Raw genomic sequence first — 15790 nt, forward strand, 5'->3', positions numbered from 1 at the left:
CTGCGGAAATCCAGCTCCTTTTCTGGGAGGGCCCCCGGGGCGACCAAGTCGCTGCAGCAGACCCAGAACCCTGACAGGCTGGGAAGCTGCCCCAGTGCCCGGCTCGGGCGAGGGTCCAGGAGGAGCTTGGAAACACCGTCCTCCGTCTAATGCTGGCTCTGGATGTTCGGAGCCTTCCTACAATGTGGGTTCAGCTCAAGTCACCAAGGCTCTTACGGGTGGAGCTCATGCGCCCCGAATTCCACCTTTGCTGCTCAGACATCGCCAGGCCTGGCGTGTGTGGGGGGGTGCTGAGCCTCCCCTGAGCCCTGGCTGGTGGGACGGGCCTCCTGCTTCACTCCTTGAAGTCCTCAGTGGGCTTGGCTGACGTCTGAGAACCTGCGAGGAGCTGATCCCACCTCAGGAGAAAAGTGTGTGTGTGTGGGGGGGTGGGGGGTGGGGGCTACCTGGTCCCTGGATTCAGTTAAACCTGCTGCCTTCACCCAAGAGCCGCAGTCATCTTGGCACAAGGCATTTTTTTCACAAATATTTCTACAGAAAGTTGATGTTGGAAGGCAGCCCCCTCACCTTCCACTAGGTTTCTTCTTCCCTCTCTGCCCCCCCACTCCCTGCTGGCCTTCCCCTCTCCCCCCTCCCCTCCATCCCTCCTAACTCCTCCCCCTCTGTACCTTCCATCCTCTCCCTCCCCCTCTCCCCCTCCCCTCCCTTCCCTCCCTCCCCCTCCCCTCCCTTTCCTCCCTCTCCCCCTCCCCTCCCTTCCCTCCCTCTCCCCCTCCCCTCCCTTCCCTCCCTCTCCCCCTCCCCTCCCTTCCCTCCCTCTCCCCATCCCTCCCTCCCTCCCCCTCTCCCCTCCCCGCCTCTCACCTCCCCTCTCTTCCCCACCTCTCCTCTCCCCCATCTCCCCCCTCCCTTCCCTCTCCCCTCTCCCCTCCCTCTCCCTCCCTCCCCCCTCCCTCCCCCCTCCCTCTCCCCCACTCCTCTCCCCGGAGCTCCTTGCCCCCTGCCTCTCTCCCTCCCTCCAGGCCTCACTGTTGCTTTCCTTCCTATAGGGCCTGAGCCTAGGGTCAGGTGCAAAGGTCATGGTTGCTTCCTTCCCTGGGCTTTGCTGCTTGCCCAGGATCTGACCCCGGGGAAGGGGCTTTCCCGCTCCTTCAGCTCAGGGTGCCCTGGCCTGCGTCACGGCGAGGGAGAGGCCTGACCTGTCTGGGCTCGTCTCAAAGAGCTGCGTTAGGGACGTGGGTCGTGAGTGCGCAGGGCGGGGGTGGGGATCCCTCCGCCGTAAGGGCACCCGCTCCAAGACCGCTGGGGTGTGGGGGTCGCCCCGACTTCTCCTCTGATATTAATACCCCACCCCCGCCTGGGCTGCCGCCTGGCTTGGAGGCCCATCTCCTGTGGGCAAGGTGGGCCTGCCGGCGCCCACAGCCTGGGCTGTCGCACCCCCGCTATCGAGGCTGCCCCAGGAGACCAGGAGCCTGGGGGCCGGGCCGGAGCCAGGCCCAGTCTCTCTCAGTCGGCGGCGATCACCTGCTTTGGGAGGGCTCGCCCTTTGCGGCGCACAAGCAACCGGAGAAGAGTCCTTCCGCCAGGAAGAACTGAGCCTTCAAGCGTCTTGCTGCTTCTCCCTCTTTTGTTCTCTTTGGGGGCGAGTGAGACGCGCAGAGAGAGATGGACAGGCAGAAATGGAGACGGAGAATGGAGAGAGAGACAGAGAGCGAGACGGCCAGGAGGCAAGAGGCAGAGAGGGGCCCAGGCCGTCTGCAGCGCAGGCAGGCGAGCCCCGCGCAAGGAGGTGGCATAAATCCGTGCATACTCTCGGGAGACGACCACTTTAAATCTTAATTGGTCGCCTTTTAAGTATCATTTAAGGGCTGGCTTCCCTGCATCTCTCTCTAGTTAAGAAGGTGTCGTGTCAAACTCCATTACCTTTCTGGATGTCTCTCCCTTTAGTTTAAGACAAAAAATAAAGGAAAAAAGGAAAGGAAAAGAAGAAAGAAAAAAAAAATGGAGCCATCAGTGGCGGCTGGAGGGTCGATAAAGCTTTTAGATTTGGAGACGTTTTCCGGGAGACCATTTCCTGCGGCTAAGAGCTGTTAATGGTGCTTAAGGAATTATCTTAGCCCGGCCGGCGGGAGAGCCGTATATTTCCCGCGCCTGTTCCCCTGTCGGGTCTGGATATGCCGCTGTCAGACTCGCTTAATGAAAAGTAACGCGCCGCTGATTGCAGTTTTATTTGGGCTCTATGTAAAGAGCGCCGTTAATTTAGCATCTCCCCTCCTTGGTGTGTTTGAATTTGCCACGCCTGAGTGGCTGAGAGCATCGGTCCCCCGCGCTCCTCTCTGACAGCCTCCCTGGGAGGAAAGTGGGCCCTCGCCCCACCGACAGCGGCCTTTCTCCGCAGCGGCCACTCCTAAAATCCATTCCCGCCCCCCGCCCCCCGCCCCCCGCCTTGGGGTCCCCCCGACCGCTGCTCCGAAGATCAGCCAGAGGGTGGGTAGGAGTTCCCACAGTGACCCTTCCAGAGTGAGCCCCAAAGGTCAGGGGTGCGGGTCGAAGTGACGGTCCCAGCTTTGGGGGCGTCCTTTTGGGCGAGTCGCCCCTGGGATGTGGCTGAACCCCTCCTCCACACTTGATGTCTTTATTTCACACAATTTTTCAGTTTAATCCAATAAAACCTTTCGGACAGCCATTTCCACTAAGACCTGGGGTCTCCTGCAGGGTGGGATTCTGCGGGGACAGGAGGGCCTCTGCGCCCTGGCGTTGCCAGGGGCCTGCGGTCCCGAGGGCAACAGGCTAGGGCAGCAGGAGCCGTCTGGGCTGGGGAAAGGGGCGCCGGGGCTGGATCCGGGAAGGCACCGCTCTGGAAGGATCCAGAGTCAGACGCAGCCTGGCCTGCGGCTCGCGCCCAGCCGCGCGCCCTGCCCCGCGGGGCCCGCGGCCTGGGGTTCCTGGGGTTTCTGGCCCCGCAGCCCCTCTCCCGCCTAGGCAAGCCGCCTGCGTCCGCGCAGCCTTGTTTTGCTCAAAATGCCTGGCTTTGTCTAGGGCTGGGGGGTGCAAGGCGGCAGTCCGCTGCGCATTAAAATTCCTGGCGTCCCAGCCTTGGCCGCGGCGTCTCCCCCGAGACTCCACTTTCGCTATTACTGTCAAGTACCCTTGACTCTTTATTTTTGCCCTTTTATCTATTACAACTAATTCGAGTTCTTTTGCCCTTTTCAGTCTAAGACGTGGGCTTTCTTCAAAGCCTCCCCCTGCCAGAGAGCTCTCGGAGCGCGGAGCCTTTAGAAATTGAGGGGTTTACTGTCAAAATGAAAATTTCACTTCAAATTATCTTGGCTGATGCTCGCTCGCCAGGCCGGGGCCTCCCGCCGCAGCCTTTTGACAGACACATCAGCGGCGAGCTTCCGAATCCCGATAATATCATCCAAGAGAGCGAAAGTCAATACTGTGACAGCGCGCGGGCGGATACAATCCAATTACCGCGCGGCCTGCGGGGCGCAGGGTCCGCGCCCGCTCTCTCCGCTCGAGGACTAGGCTTCGAGGTCCCACCACTGAGAGTCGGGTTCGCCGAGGTCCGGCCATCAGGGGCCCGTGGCTCAAGGGTGCCCCTTGCCGTTCCCCTCGCCCAGGTGGTAAAGTCACCCCAACGCCCGGCCCATCGGGCCCGCTTTCCAGCGCTCCGGCCGCCCTGACCTTTCCCAGTGAACCGGGATCCACGGGGCCCCAGTCCAGTACCACCCAGCCCATTGCAAAAGGAAGCCCGGGCCTCCCGTGTCCCTCGAAGGCTGCCCGCCGGCCAGCCAGGCGACTCCTGTCTTCAGCTGGCGTCTCTGCGGCTGTCAGTCTGTCCGCGTACGGACCAAAGGCCACCATCTCCTTGTCGCTGCGCTGCACCCTCGGGCCATTCCACCCTTGCAGGCTCCTGCCTGGCGGCCCGTCCTTCCTCCGGGCACCTCGGCTTCTGTGAGGCCCAGTACAGCCTGAAGCAGAGGGCTTGCAGGCTGGCGGACGGCGCCGAGGCCAGTTCACGCTCGCCTGCCGCCCTCGAGCGGCGTCTGCGCGGGGTTGGGGTGGGGGAGGAGCTGGGGGGGGTGCAGAAGCCTGTAGGGGTCGGGGAACTGCGCAGAGTCCACCGTGGGGAGGAAGCCACTGATTTTCCTCCAGATCCGAGCTTCTGACTGCCAGCGAGCTGGGCTCTGCCGGGGTTGGGCTGGGGGAACCGGGTTTGTGGGCAAAGCCAGGGGTCCGCAGGACCCTACGGGAGGCCAGGGAGGCTCACGTCCTCCCGAACCACCCCTAGGCCCTTCCGCGCAGCCCCGCCTGGGGTCTTCGGTCTGCTAGGCACTTCCCTCTCCTGAGCCGCACTCGCCGGCTTTCCTAACGGGGGAGGCTGAGAGCATCTTGGCAAGTTCCCGCCCCCCCCGCCCCCGCCGGAGGCGGAGTTAGGAGGCCGCAGCGTCAAGGAGGGCACCTCACTCCCGCCCAGGAGAGGCTGAGGGCGGTGACGGCCCGCATCCCTTTCCCACCAGGGCACAGGTCCAGGGAACTTAGAAGTTTAGAGGTTATTCGTGTCTAGCCAAAGAAACGTTTACTTTCTCAGAATTCTGGAGTCTGGCAATGGGAGAGAGTTGAAAAGTTTGGGGTCTCTCATGGCCTTCTATTCGGGAATTCAACAGAATCCTGTAAGTTTACTGTGACTCTCTTTTTTAAACAACGGCTTTAAGTCTTGGGCTCTGCAAGCAACTCCGGTGAGGATTCTGGGTCAGCGGCCCTCCCCACTCCTGCCCCCGGGGGTGGGCAGCTTTCCTCTTCCAAGTTTCCAAATCCCTAGGTTTCAAATGCGTTCATTTTGCAATGCAAACACCATCACTCGGTTTTATTGGTTTTGTTATATTAGCCTCTGAAGCAGGCAATTATTGGTGTGAACATACATTAAAAAAACATAATTTTATCGAGTTAAGAGTGTGCAATAGTGTAAACTGGGAAGTGCTGTTGGTGAAAAGTATGTGCTGAGCATGAAATCGGAAGGTCAGCAGGCTGAGGAGTCTTCACAAGGGACAGCGGCAAAAGCCTCAAACCCCAAAGGAGACAGGTACGCAAACAGGCCTCGGAACGGAAACGTCTTCTGTGTGTAAACTCTCGGACGTAAACTTTTTGCTTCGGGGTGTTTCCCTGCTGCTCTGACAGCAGCCCTATCCTGCCCTGTCCCCGAGTTTGGCACGGCCGGGAGGACTCCTGTCCGGGGGCGCTCCGGGGGCTTGTCCGTGGCCCCGGGAGCCCGAGTTCAGATCTTCCCTCCAGAGTGCGTTGGCGGCCTGAGCTTTGCCGAGCTCTTGCCTCACTTTGGAAACTCGGTAGAAAAACAGTCGGCCCCTCTGGAGCCCGCAGCCCCGAGCGCAGGCGGCCTCCTCGCCCAGGCACCCGGACAGCTAGGCGCAGAAGGGCTTGCCGCCGGCCTTGGGCGTGGCCAGCAGCTCCTTGGCTGCGCCGGAGGCGGGGGCGTCTCGGGGCGCGGCGGGCGGGAAGGAGCGCGCCAGGGGCGTCGTCAGCACGTTGGTGCCCGCCCCCAGCGAGCGGCCCAGCGGCCCCGGGTCCAGGAGGGCGCCCTTGGCCGTGGCCCAGGCCTGGTTCAAAGTGCTGTGTCTGAGGATGGGGTCGTGGAAGACCCCGTCCACCCAGTTTCTGAGACTGGTTACCGGGGAGTCCTGGTGCCTGTCCAGGGGGTGCCTGTCCACGGCACTGGCGGGAGCCGGGGCTGCAGGCGAGGAGGAGGCGGGCGCCGAGGAGGGGGCCGCAGGGCCAGCGGGGCCTTGGCGCTTGAGCATGCACGAGGGAAACTCAGTCTGGCCTAGGGCGGTGGCGGCGGCCGCGGTGGCCGTGTGTGCCAGGGACCAGATGCGCGGCTTGGCCTCGAGGCCCGCCGGCGCCCCAGCTGGAGCAAAGCCCAGCTTGGGCTCGCAGGCCTGCGGGCCAACCCCCGCGCCCGCGCCCGCCTGGTGCTCCGGCCCCGCCGCTGTGCTCCGGAGGCAGCTCCGGGCCCTCTCCAGGTCCTGGTCCAGAGTGGCCCCACCCCCGGCGGCCAGGGGCATCCGGAGGGCGCCCGGAGCCTCCTTCCCTGGGGTGCTGGGGCCGTCTGGCACGGTGGGGACTCGATCCAGGCCTCCATCCAGGGGTTGGAAGGGCGGCTTCAGCTCGCACTGTGGGGGCTCCCCCTCCAGGGGGTCGAAGTCCTCCAAGTCGCTGAGCTCCAGATCCTTCTCTTTGCCTATCGGCTCTGCCAGGAGATAAAGAGTGACCAGTGGAGGGAGATGGGATGGCAGGGTAACGGAAGCCCCTTCCTCACTCCAAGGACATGGTTCCGGGCCCACCTTGGAGCTAGGAAAAGCACCTGAGCCTTTCTTCTACCTCCCATCTCCTCAGAGGCTCCCGGTCCCCCAAAAGCCTACACGGACCTAGCTGACTTCAGCCTCATATCAAAGGCAGCAGGGTCTAGTGTTTGGAACGTGAGTTTGGATCTTTGAGCGTGCTCCCAGCTCACTGCCACAGGGCCCCTCGCGCACAGGGCCTCGCAGACTCTGGGCCAGAGCGTTAATTTGCCGCCTAGGCCCAGGAGTTTGCCCCGTTCCACGTCTTTAGAAGTCCTAGAACCAGCGAGAAGGCCCAGGGAGGCGACGCCCCCACATCGGCAACCTCCCACGCACCTGCACCTTTGGCGCTCTTGAGGGGCTGCTCCCTGGCTTCCTCCTCACCCGCCTCTTCCTCCTCGCCCTCCGCGTAGGGCCGCTTCTCATCCGCACACTTGTTCCTGGGCGGCCAGGTCACCTTGTTCTCCTTCTTGAGGCGCCGGCGCGCGTTGGCGAACCAGGTGGAGACCTGCGTGAGGGTCATCTTGGTGATGATGGCCAGCATGATCTTCTCGCCCTTGGTGGGGTAGGGGTTCTTGCGGTGCTCGTTGAGCCAGGCCTTGAGCGTGCTGGTGGTCTCGCGCGTGGCGTTCTTCCGCCGCGAGCTGCTGTCCATGGTCCCGTACCTGGAGACAGGCTGGGCAATGGGGCGCCGGCAGCGGCCCCTGCACCGCGGGCAGGCGGCCAGCGCCGGGCCCACACGGCTTCAGTCTCGGTCGTGGGGGTGTGTTTATGGTGGCGAGACCTGGGTTTTACCCAGGCAGGCGCTGACTTTTAATGTTTATATTTTATTAAGCTTCTATGGCGCCAGAGAGGTTTCTGTGGGTGGGGGAGGAGCGCGGGCGGGCGCAAGGCCCGGCCAGGTCTCTGTCCCTCTACCTACACCTATGTCTCTTTGAGTTCCTTTATCGGGCCTCTTTGATCCTGAAACCAGGAAAGCATGTCACAGGGACAGAACTCAACTACGCACCACCCGTGGGCAGAACCTGTCGTGAGCGCCGTGGGGAAAACGTGCCCAGAGGGCCTACGTGCACTTTCTGCGGTTGTTTTTCTGTCGCCCCCCCGAGAGGCATGCTGTCTGCTGGTGGGCAGGGACTCCCCTCTCTGGCTCCAGGACACACCACACAGGCTGCACTTCTTGGGGTTCGGGGATGAGTCGGAAGGCTGGGCGCCAAGGTGAGAATTCCCGGAAACCACACTGCAGCGCGGGCTCTGGGAGTCCGGGCAGACGGCGTGGGGGCGGGGAAGGGGAGATGGGATGCCTTTATACCCTGGCGGCAGCGCGGCTGCTAGGAGGCGGGGGTGATCCTAACCCGAGTCAGCGGGACGGGACCGGAGGAACGCCCCTCCTTCTGCAGCCCAAACATTCAGCGGGGGCGTGGCGCTAGTAGGGGCGGGGTTTGGTGCTCCGTGGGGGTGGGGGCAGTGAGGAGGGGTGAGATCCCTCACCTGTCGTAGGGGTACTGGCCCAACGCCGGCTCATAGGGGTAGTAGGCTGTGGCTGCAGCCGGAGCGAGGCCCGCATGCGCAGATCCCGGTGCGTCCTTGGAGTCGAAGCTGTTCTGTAGGAGCCGGTGAGCCTGGGGTCGCAGCTTCCGAGATGCCACCCAGCTCGAGCCCCTCCCACAGGGGACCACTGGCTCCTGCCTGCCTCCCACAGACCACTGGGCAGCCCTCCATCCTCCCCACCCCCATCCGCATCACCCACTCCCAAACTCTGCCTCGGGCCCAGGCAGCGGAGGAGCCCCAAGATGTGGAGGGAGGAGGAGCAGAGTTGTGGGGTGTTGGGGGAATGAGGGACAGGAGGATGGGAGGGGAGGATGGGGGGGGGAGGATAGGGGGAGGGGGGGAGGATAGGGGGAGGGGGGGAGGATGGGGGAGGGGGGAGGATGGGGGGTGGAGGATAGGGGGTGGAGGATAGGGGGAGGGGGGAGGATAGGGGGAGGGAAGGGGAGGATGGGGAGGGAAGGGGAGGATGGGGAGGGGAGGGAAGGGGAGGATGGGGAGGGGAGGGAAGGGGAGGATGGGGAGGGAAGGGGAGGATGGGGAGGGAAGGGGAGGATGGGGAGGGAAGGGGAGGAAGGGGAGGATGGGGAGGGAAGGGGAGGGAAGGGGAGGGAAGGGGAGGGAAGGGGAGGGAAGGGGAGGGATGGGGAGGGAAGGGGAGGGATGGGGGAGGGAAGGGGAGGATGGGGAGGGATGGGGGAGGGATGGAGGAAGTAAGGGGAGGATGGGGGAGGGAAGGAGGTAGGGGGAGAGATGAGGGGGGAGCGGCTGGGGGACAGCAGAGGAGGAGGGTGAAGAGGGACAGAGATGGTGACAGCGGGGGAGGAGAGAAGTGGGGAGGAGAGAAGTGGGGAGGAGGGGGGAGGGAGGAAGAGGGCGACCCGGAGGAGTGAGGGACAGGGGACCCAGGGGACCCAGCAGGCTGGAGCGAGCTCTGACAGAACCGGACGTCTGACCCCAACTTAATAGCCAGCAGAAAACAATAAATACATTAAACACAATGGCCCACCTGCCAGGACACCCGAACCCTGGGGGATGATGGGGCTCCGAAGGGCCGGGCCGGGCGGCTCGGAGTCGAAGGTGTGCTTCTCTCACCCCCCGCCTTGCCTCCGGAGTGCGGGGAAAGTCAGCTTGGCAGATCGAGGGGTAGGGGCCTGCGTGGCAGGGATTAGGTTTGACACACACCACCCCCTTACCAGCGAGTAGAAGGCAGACGCCTCAGAACCGTAGGTCACGTAGTTGCCGTAGCCCTGCGAGCCGCCGTAGGGGCCCCCGTAGACGCCAAGCGCCGCCGCTGAGTTCAGCTCGTGGCGCGCGGTGGCCAGCAGCCGGCTCTCGTAGACCGGGCAGTAGACGGGCGCCTGGGCCGAGGCAGCCGGCCTGGAGTCGGCCAGCGTGCGGCCACCAGACTCGCAGCACGCGCTCAGGGAGTTGGTGGTCATCAGGAACTGTGGAGAGAGGGGCCGCGAGGAAGGGCGGGGCCCCCGGGCGCGAGGCTGGGGCCCTGGGCCCCAGTCCGCGCCACGTGCAGCCCAGGAGCGCGCACCCCGTGTCCTCGGAGCTCCCGCTATCCACACGGGGCCGCGCGTTCCTTCCCGTGGCGAGCTTGTGCTCCTGGCCTCCTCCAGCCACATGGGGCCCAGCCCGTCCTGGCCCGGAATGGTCACACCCTCCCCGGGGTGGGGGGGTTGGTTTCCAAGGCCGCAGGGCTCACGCCCTCTTGTCCACGTCTATCCCGGGTCGCTGGGCTCCCCGGGGCGTAGCCTCAGAGCCCGGGAGGGGGTGGAGGACAAACGAAGCGGGACATGGGGCCCTGCCGGTGGGATTTCCTCAGCGCCTCTGCCCTCCCCCGGGTCGGGCGCGAGAGGTGCGTGGCACAGACCCTGCCCACTGCGAGGAGACAGCGAGTTGCTGGCCTAGCGGGGCGCCCTTACCTGGGGTGCCGAGGAGTAGGGGTACCCAAACTGCGGGTAGGACATGGCGGGCGCGGCCCGGGGTCGGCGGCGGGCGGGGCCGGCGGGGTCCTGCGCGAGGGGGATGGCGTGCCGCGGTCACTGCTCCGGGGCCGCCGGTGTCTAGGCGCTGGGAGGGCGAAGCAGAAGAGCGGGTTAATTCAGACACGCGCTCCGCAAACTTTTCTAACTGGGTAGGAAAGTGAGCCGCGACGGCCGCGGCGATCCTTTTAGCTTCACAATCCGGAGCCTCGGGGGGGCTCTGGGACCGACCGGCCTCGCAGCGGAGACACAAATACATATTTTGCAAAAAAGGAAAAAAAAAACCAAAACAATGAGTCGTGCGAATCCGTCAAGTCAGCGGTGCGCGGCTTTGAGCGGCGGAGGCTCTGACGTCAGCCCCACTCCGCGCAGCCCGGCCGGGCGGCAGACGCGTGGGTCGCTCGGCCGCGCCGCCCCGGGCCGAGGGCGCACGGCTGTAACAAATGAATTTCGTCCGCGGAGTCCATAGCGCCCCGACGAACCGTGTTTCTCCTTAGTCACAGAGGAGGGGAGGCGCTTTTAATTAGAAATTAATTAATGAGCAGCTGCTTCTTCCCGCCCCACTGTAATCATTAGTCTCAATTACAAATGAGACATATGAGGGGTCTACGAGGGAGTCTTCACCGGAGATGTAATCAACAGTTACGATTAGCCCCGCGCTGGCGCAGCCGGCCGGCCGGGCCTCCGCTCTCCGCGCGCCCCTCCAGGCGGAAGGAAGGCGGCGGCGCGGGCCCCACTAGTGTTTAACCGGGGCTCAGCAAAGCCTCCCACCAGTTCGAACCCTACACCGGGCTGCAATTCCAGAACCAGCGCGGCTACCAGCGCGTCTGCATCTGGAGGTCAGAATGCCCTCAGTGCGGGGGTCCGGGCCTTCCCCAGAGCCCGCCGCCCCAGGGCTCGGTGGGCCAGGAGGGCTTGCCGCTCTCGGCCGCCGCGTCCCCGGGGAACAACCCCCTGCTCGTCCAGTAAGTTCCAGCTCGGCGCACGGGCCCTCCCTCTGCTCCCCCTCGGGCTCCCGCGGGCCGCCCTCCCTCAGCCTCCGCCCCCCGCCGCCCGCGGCTAAACCCGGGACTGCCGGGCAGCGCAGCGCGGTCGGACGAGCCGCTTTCCCGACTGGGCTCCGGGGCCCGTCCTGCTGCGCTCGCTCCGCCCGGCGACCTTCGGGCCGAGGGACGGGGGAGGAGGGGGCGCCCTTCCCTGCCCAGGGCACAGAGAGCGGGGTCTGGGGAGCGGTCGGGCGCCCACCCCGGCACTTCCCCAGACAGCCCCGGCCCCGGGACCTTGCCGGAGTCCAGAGTGGCGGCCAGCGCACAGGCGGTAAGGGGACGCCCGGGCCACCCGGAACCCCGGCCCGCCTCCTGCGCCGCCGCCCTCCGGGGGCCGGGCTCGCCCCTGCAGCTCCCGCCCGGCCTGGCCTCCCGCGGTCGCCGGGAGGGAGCCGTGCGCGGCGGCGCTGTGCAGACTTGCTGGGAAAGATTCCTGGGTTCAGACCTGTGAATCGCCCCAGGGTCACCCTCTAATTAATGACGACGTTCTCGCCCTCTCCCCAGCTGCAAACCTGCCTCCCAGACACGAAATCTGCCGCTCTGACAGCTCGGTCGGAGGTGATTGATGGCTATCTGGAGACCACAGTACGCGTCATATAATATCTGCTGCGTAATTGCTTTAATTTACAGATGAAAGTACGAGTTCTCCGATCCTGTTGGACCGCAGCCGGCCACGTCCGAGCTGCTTGCAAGGAAAATCATCGCAAATAATGAATAGACGCTCCATGCAAATTATTCAGACAGCTTAGCGTCTGTAGCCGGGAGAGATATACAAAGAACACGAGTCAAATGACATTAATAATTGTTTTGGAGTTCTGTATTGATTTCGTGGCGGCCGCGTTTATTTCTTTCTCACCTGAATTGCTAATATCACCTCCCTGTAAATAATAAGAAACTAGCCACCGGGGCTTCTCGGCAGAAACGGATCTCTCAGTCCCTCTCTGCCTCTTCCTCCTCTGCCCCCCTCCCCTCCCCCATTTTCCCTCCTCCCACATCTCCTTCCAGTTCTCCGGCTTCTGCTGAGGCTTAGGCCACGGAGCATCCTCCTACTTTCCATGATTTGTTTACAAACAGCTCACTCTCCTCCAGTAATGAGGCAGGGGGAGGAAGGCGCAGGGGCCCAGGGTGGCCGCGGGCTCAGGGAACAGTCATCTCCATAGCAGGACGGCGTTCGGCACCCTTTCCTCACTCCACTCCCGTGGCCCTGGCCCCGGCGACTGTGAGCGCTCAGCGCCGGGAAGGAAGCCACCGCCCAGGTCCCAGCGGCCAGCGCCTCGGGGCTACCGCTCGCCGCGTGCGTGCCTCGCCCAGGCCTGCATTCCCTTCCGTTTCCTTCCCCGGAGACTCGGGCCGCAGCTCGCGGGGAGCAGCATCCCTGAACACGCCACCTTTCACCTGAGTAGACATGCTCACCCTCGGAGCCGGGTGGGCACAGCCGGTCCCTGGGGACCTCGGGGGGAGGGGGTTTCGGGGCCCGCCTTGACCCTCGCCGCCGCGTTCTCCGGTTTTCCTTTGCAGCCCGAGTGCGAACCTAGACACTCGCAGCTCCTGCCCGCCCGCCCGCCCGGTTCTCGCGGGCCACCTTCTTGCCCTGATCTTGAAATCCCGCTCGCCGGCGCCACTTTCTCGGGGCCCTGCGCCTTGATCCTCCGCTTCCTGCCCCAGGCCCAGCCCAGGGGGCTGCGCGAGGGGCCGCCCCGCCCCCGTTTGGGGTAGCGTGGGGCTGCCGGAGGAATCTCGCGACCTTGCGGGCCGCTCACGCAGCCCGGTGGAGGCCACGCTAGCCCGGCTGTCTCCAGCTGCGGGCACAGTCCTGAGCCCCCGCTGACAACCTGTCTGCCGGAACCCGGGTACTTTCTGGGCCGTCTCCGTCCCCTAGGTCACACGGGAATAACGATCCCGTGCTCTTTCCAAAAAGGCCCAGCCTTGAGCTGAGGGACCCCGGGCTTCCTTCCCAGAGCAGACAGACAGGAGTGACAGAATCTCAGGTACCATCAGCTACACGTACCTGCATAGACGCGGCTTACTGAGCCCACGTCCCTCGAGGGACCCCCGGTTCTAAATACACCCGTGGGCAGGACCTGCCAGAAACCACGAGGTTCCCCACGGACAGGGCGGCGGCTAGGATTTGCTCAGGTGCCCCCACGGTCTGCTGAGCTCGAGAGGAGCCCAGGGCGAGAGGTTCTGAGGACGATTAGCCCCAAATGTCAGGGGTCCGCAGGTCCCCCTTTCCGCCCGGGGATGATGTCGGCCGTCGGAACCACGGAGAGCCTCCGGGGACAGAGGCCGCGTCCAGACCTTCCTCCGCTCCCGGCGGGGCTTCACCCCTGAGACCGGCTGAGACCCCGCGGTTTGGCCGGTCTCCAGAGTCGTCCCCGGGGGCCACCGCGGTCCCCCGCATCGAGAGCCGCGGGGGGTGGGCAGCAGGGCTCTCTCCGGCCCAGAGAAGTTGACCCGAGCCAGAGGGCAGGGCCGGGAGCTCACGGCCCCGGGCAGGGGCCTTCTGATCTAAGGCGCTGGGCCGAGCTCTGGTGGCGCGCGGGCCGCCCACCGCTCCTGGGCACCCGTGCGGGGTGTGGGGCTCGGGGCGCCCCAGGTGTCCGTGCGCCGCACTCGCGAGCCCCGAGGGTGGCAGGTCGCTCCTTCGCTGCCTCTCCTCTGGGGTTCCCCGCGAAGCCAGGGGGCGAGCTGCGGGCGCGCGGGCTGAGTCCTCCGCCCGAAACGCCCCGCGTTCCGGCCCGCTCCCTCCGGCTCTCCCACCGCGGCCCCGCCGCTGGCTCGCAGGGCGCCGCCCGAGCCGGGAAGGCGGGCAGCCGGGTGTCCCAGCGCAGGCGCCCGGCTCGGCGCGGCCTCCGCGCCCCGCGCCGCCCCCCGCCCCCCGTTTTCCGCCACTTGCGGCCGACGCGGCGGCCTCCAGAGACCCCACCAGCGGGCAGCAAACTTTGCGCCCCCAGCTCAGGAGCGATCCTAGCAAAGTTTGCGCGGCTGGGCCCACTCCCTACCTGCGCCGGGGACGCGCCCGCCCGCGCCGCTCGGGCGCCGGGGCCGCGGGGACCAGCGCGCAGCCCGGGACGCACCGGGGAGTCGCCGCCGCCGCCGCCGCCCGCCCGCGCCCCTCGGCGGCCGCGCGGAGCCTCCGCCTCCCCCGCAGAGGGGAGGGGTCTCGGAGCCCCGGGGCGGGGGGCGGCGCGGGGACCTCGCCTACCTGCGTTGGCGCCGGGCCGCGGACGGCCGCCCGCCAGGGCTCTGCGCGGCCGCTGGGCGCGCGCGCTCCGGCGGGGAGCGGGCGACAACTAATGGAGACATCTCCAGGCGGAGCACCTGGCGAGCGAGCGGAGCGCGCCGGCGTCCCCAGGCGCCGCGGTCGTCAGCCGAGCCCGCACCGGCGTGACGTGGGCGAGCGAGCGCGCGGCTCCCACCCGGCCGCCCATTAACGCTTTCCCCCGCGGACGCCGCGCGCTCGCCAACTTTCCCCTCCGCCCGGCCGGCGCGGGGTGCGCGGGGCGCGGGGGCCCGGACGAGGGCCGCCCGGGGGCGGAGGCGAGGTGGGGGCGGGGAGGCCCTGGCTCGAGAGGACACCCCAGCCGGAACAGGGTAGCCTCGGTGTGGCCAAGCGCTCGAGGTGGCCTGGGGCTCCTCACGAGCCCCCCGGGGGCCCTCCCCGCGCCCGCCCGGAGACAGCGCCCCCTCCTCCCGCCTCCTCCCTCTCCAGTGCCCCTCCCCAGTCCCTCTGGGCCGCGGTCTCCCGGCGCTGGGGATCCAGCTGAGAGCCTGGCTGCTGAAGGCTTGCGGGCTACTCCTCCGAGGAGGCTGGGATCCTGGCTCCCAGGCCTGCCTCCCTGGCCCTCCCTGCATGTGCCCCTTCAGCCCGGCGGAGCCCACTTTTCCCGCCGCGCCCACACTGATTCCCACCCGGTCAGGCTCTGGGGCAGCAGGCCCTGGGCGGGGCGGGAGCCTCGGTATGGGCACGAGGCTTGGGCAGGTGGAGGTGAGCGTATCAAGGTGACAGCAACTGCTTGGGGACCAGCAAGCTTGCGACCTGCGCAGGACAGGACCACCTGCCAGAGGAGCTTTTTCAGGCCTGTCCAGAGCCCTACTGGGCTGGGCCTCTGGCCTGGGAACACATGTCCGCGTGGGCAGCCTGTGCTTCTGCAGCCTGAGGCTGGGAGGGGAGGCCCCGTGGTGGGCCCAGGTCTGGGCCTCCCTGACCCTCACTCAGTCAGCTTGGAGCCCCTCGCCCTGGTGTCCTCCCCCACCCTCATCGTTTCCACTTCAAAGAACCATGAACTTGTTTGTCCTGTGATTCGTGGCCAGGCAATGACGTTTAAGGTTTGTAGACTTGGATGGTGTCTGAAAAAGTTACTTACTGTCCCCGTCACGGCCCACGCCTTGTTTTCCAAAGCTCTGCACAGCGGGAAAGGCAGTGCTTTCTGGGCCCGCTTCGCTGCTGGTGTGCAGGGCTGGTGCTGGCTTTGTCTCCAGGCGTGGCCATCTTTTCATTTTCCCCATGGAACAGGGCTTCCACTGAGAAAGACGGGGGGCACCAGCCCCTGGCTTCCTGCCCTGGTGCTGGGTCCAGAGCTGCCAGTGGCTTCTGTGGGAAGGACCCAGCTTTGGCCTCTGGGCCTCTGCTCTGTAATGGGAGGGTGGGCCCCGTTCAGGCTGCAGACCTGTAGGCATCCACCCTGAAGTGCATGTCACCGTAGCCCAGTCCCTGGGCTGAGGAAGGGTGGTTTGGGCGGGGGGTGTCCTCTTGGTAAGGATGGGGTGGGGGGAGTCGTTTGATTCCAGCGGGAAGGGAGGGAAGGCGCATTGCACCCTGGGGAGTGGGGGGGCTTGCTTGGGT

At 65.6% G+C, this 15790-nt stretch overlaps 1 protein-coding gene and 1 long non-coding RNA gene across 3 annotated transcripts; one reads left to right on the top strand and one right to left on the bottom strand.

Annotated features, from left to right (window-relative positions):
- Window positions 1–4863: 4863 nt before the first annotated feature.
- IRX4 (iroquois homeobox 4) lies at window positions 4864–14195 on the bottom strand. Of its 2 annotated transcripts, none has more exons than XM_059061194.2 (6): window positions 14150–14195; window positions 9839–9986; window positions 9101–9352; window positions 7848–7960; window positions 6696–7024; window positions 4864–6268 (listed from the first exon to the last, which is right to left on the bottom strand). In XM_059061194.2, exons 2-6 carry the CDS (start codon window positions 9881–9883, stop codon window positions 5424–5426), a joined length of 1584 nt encoding a protein of 527 aa, XP_058917177.1. In that variant the 5' UTR covers window positions 9884–9986; window positions 14150–14195; the 3' UTR covers window positions 4864–5423. The 2 variants fall into 2 exon arrangements, with proteins under 2 accessions (XP_058917177.1, XP_066889435.1); XM_067033334.1 differs by having other exon boundaries at window positions 6696–7063.
- Window positions 9637–11746, top strand: LOC136794148 (uncharacterized). Its single transcript, XR_010840512.1, has 2 exons — window positions 9637–9874; window positions 11449–11746. It is a non-coding gene; the product is annotated as an uncharacterized lncRNA (long non-coding RNA).
- Window positions 14196–15790: the final 1595 nt, after the last annotated feature.

This window comes from Kogia breviceps, chromosome 4 (genome assembly GCF_026419965.1).
Source record: "Kogia breviceps isolate mKogBre1 chromosome 4, mKogBre1 haplotype 1, whole genome shotgun sequence".
In the NCBI taxonomy this organism is placed as follows: Eukaryota; Metazoa; Chordata; class Mammalia; order Artiodactyla; family Physeteridae; genus Kogia; species Kogia breviceps.

Excerpts from the sequence above, each read along its gene's own strand:
- IRX4 (XM_067033334.1), bottom strand. The coding sequence starts at position 9,883 with ATGTCCTACCCGCAGTTTGGGTACCCCTACTCCTCGGCACCCCAG. Across the intron at positions 7,961-9,100 it reads CGTCTGCCTTCTACTCGCTG|AACAGCTTCGACTCCAAGGA; the intron begins GTAAGGGGGTGG and ends CGGCTCCTACAG. Across the intron at positions 6,269-6,695 it reads CAAGAGCGCCAAAGGTGCAG|AGCCGATAGGCAAAGAGAAG; the intron begins GTGCGTGGGAGG and ends ATCTCCTGGCAG.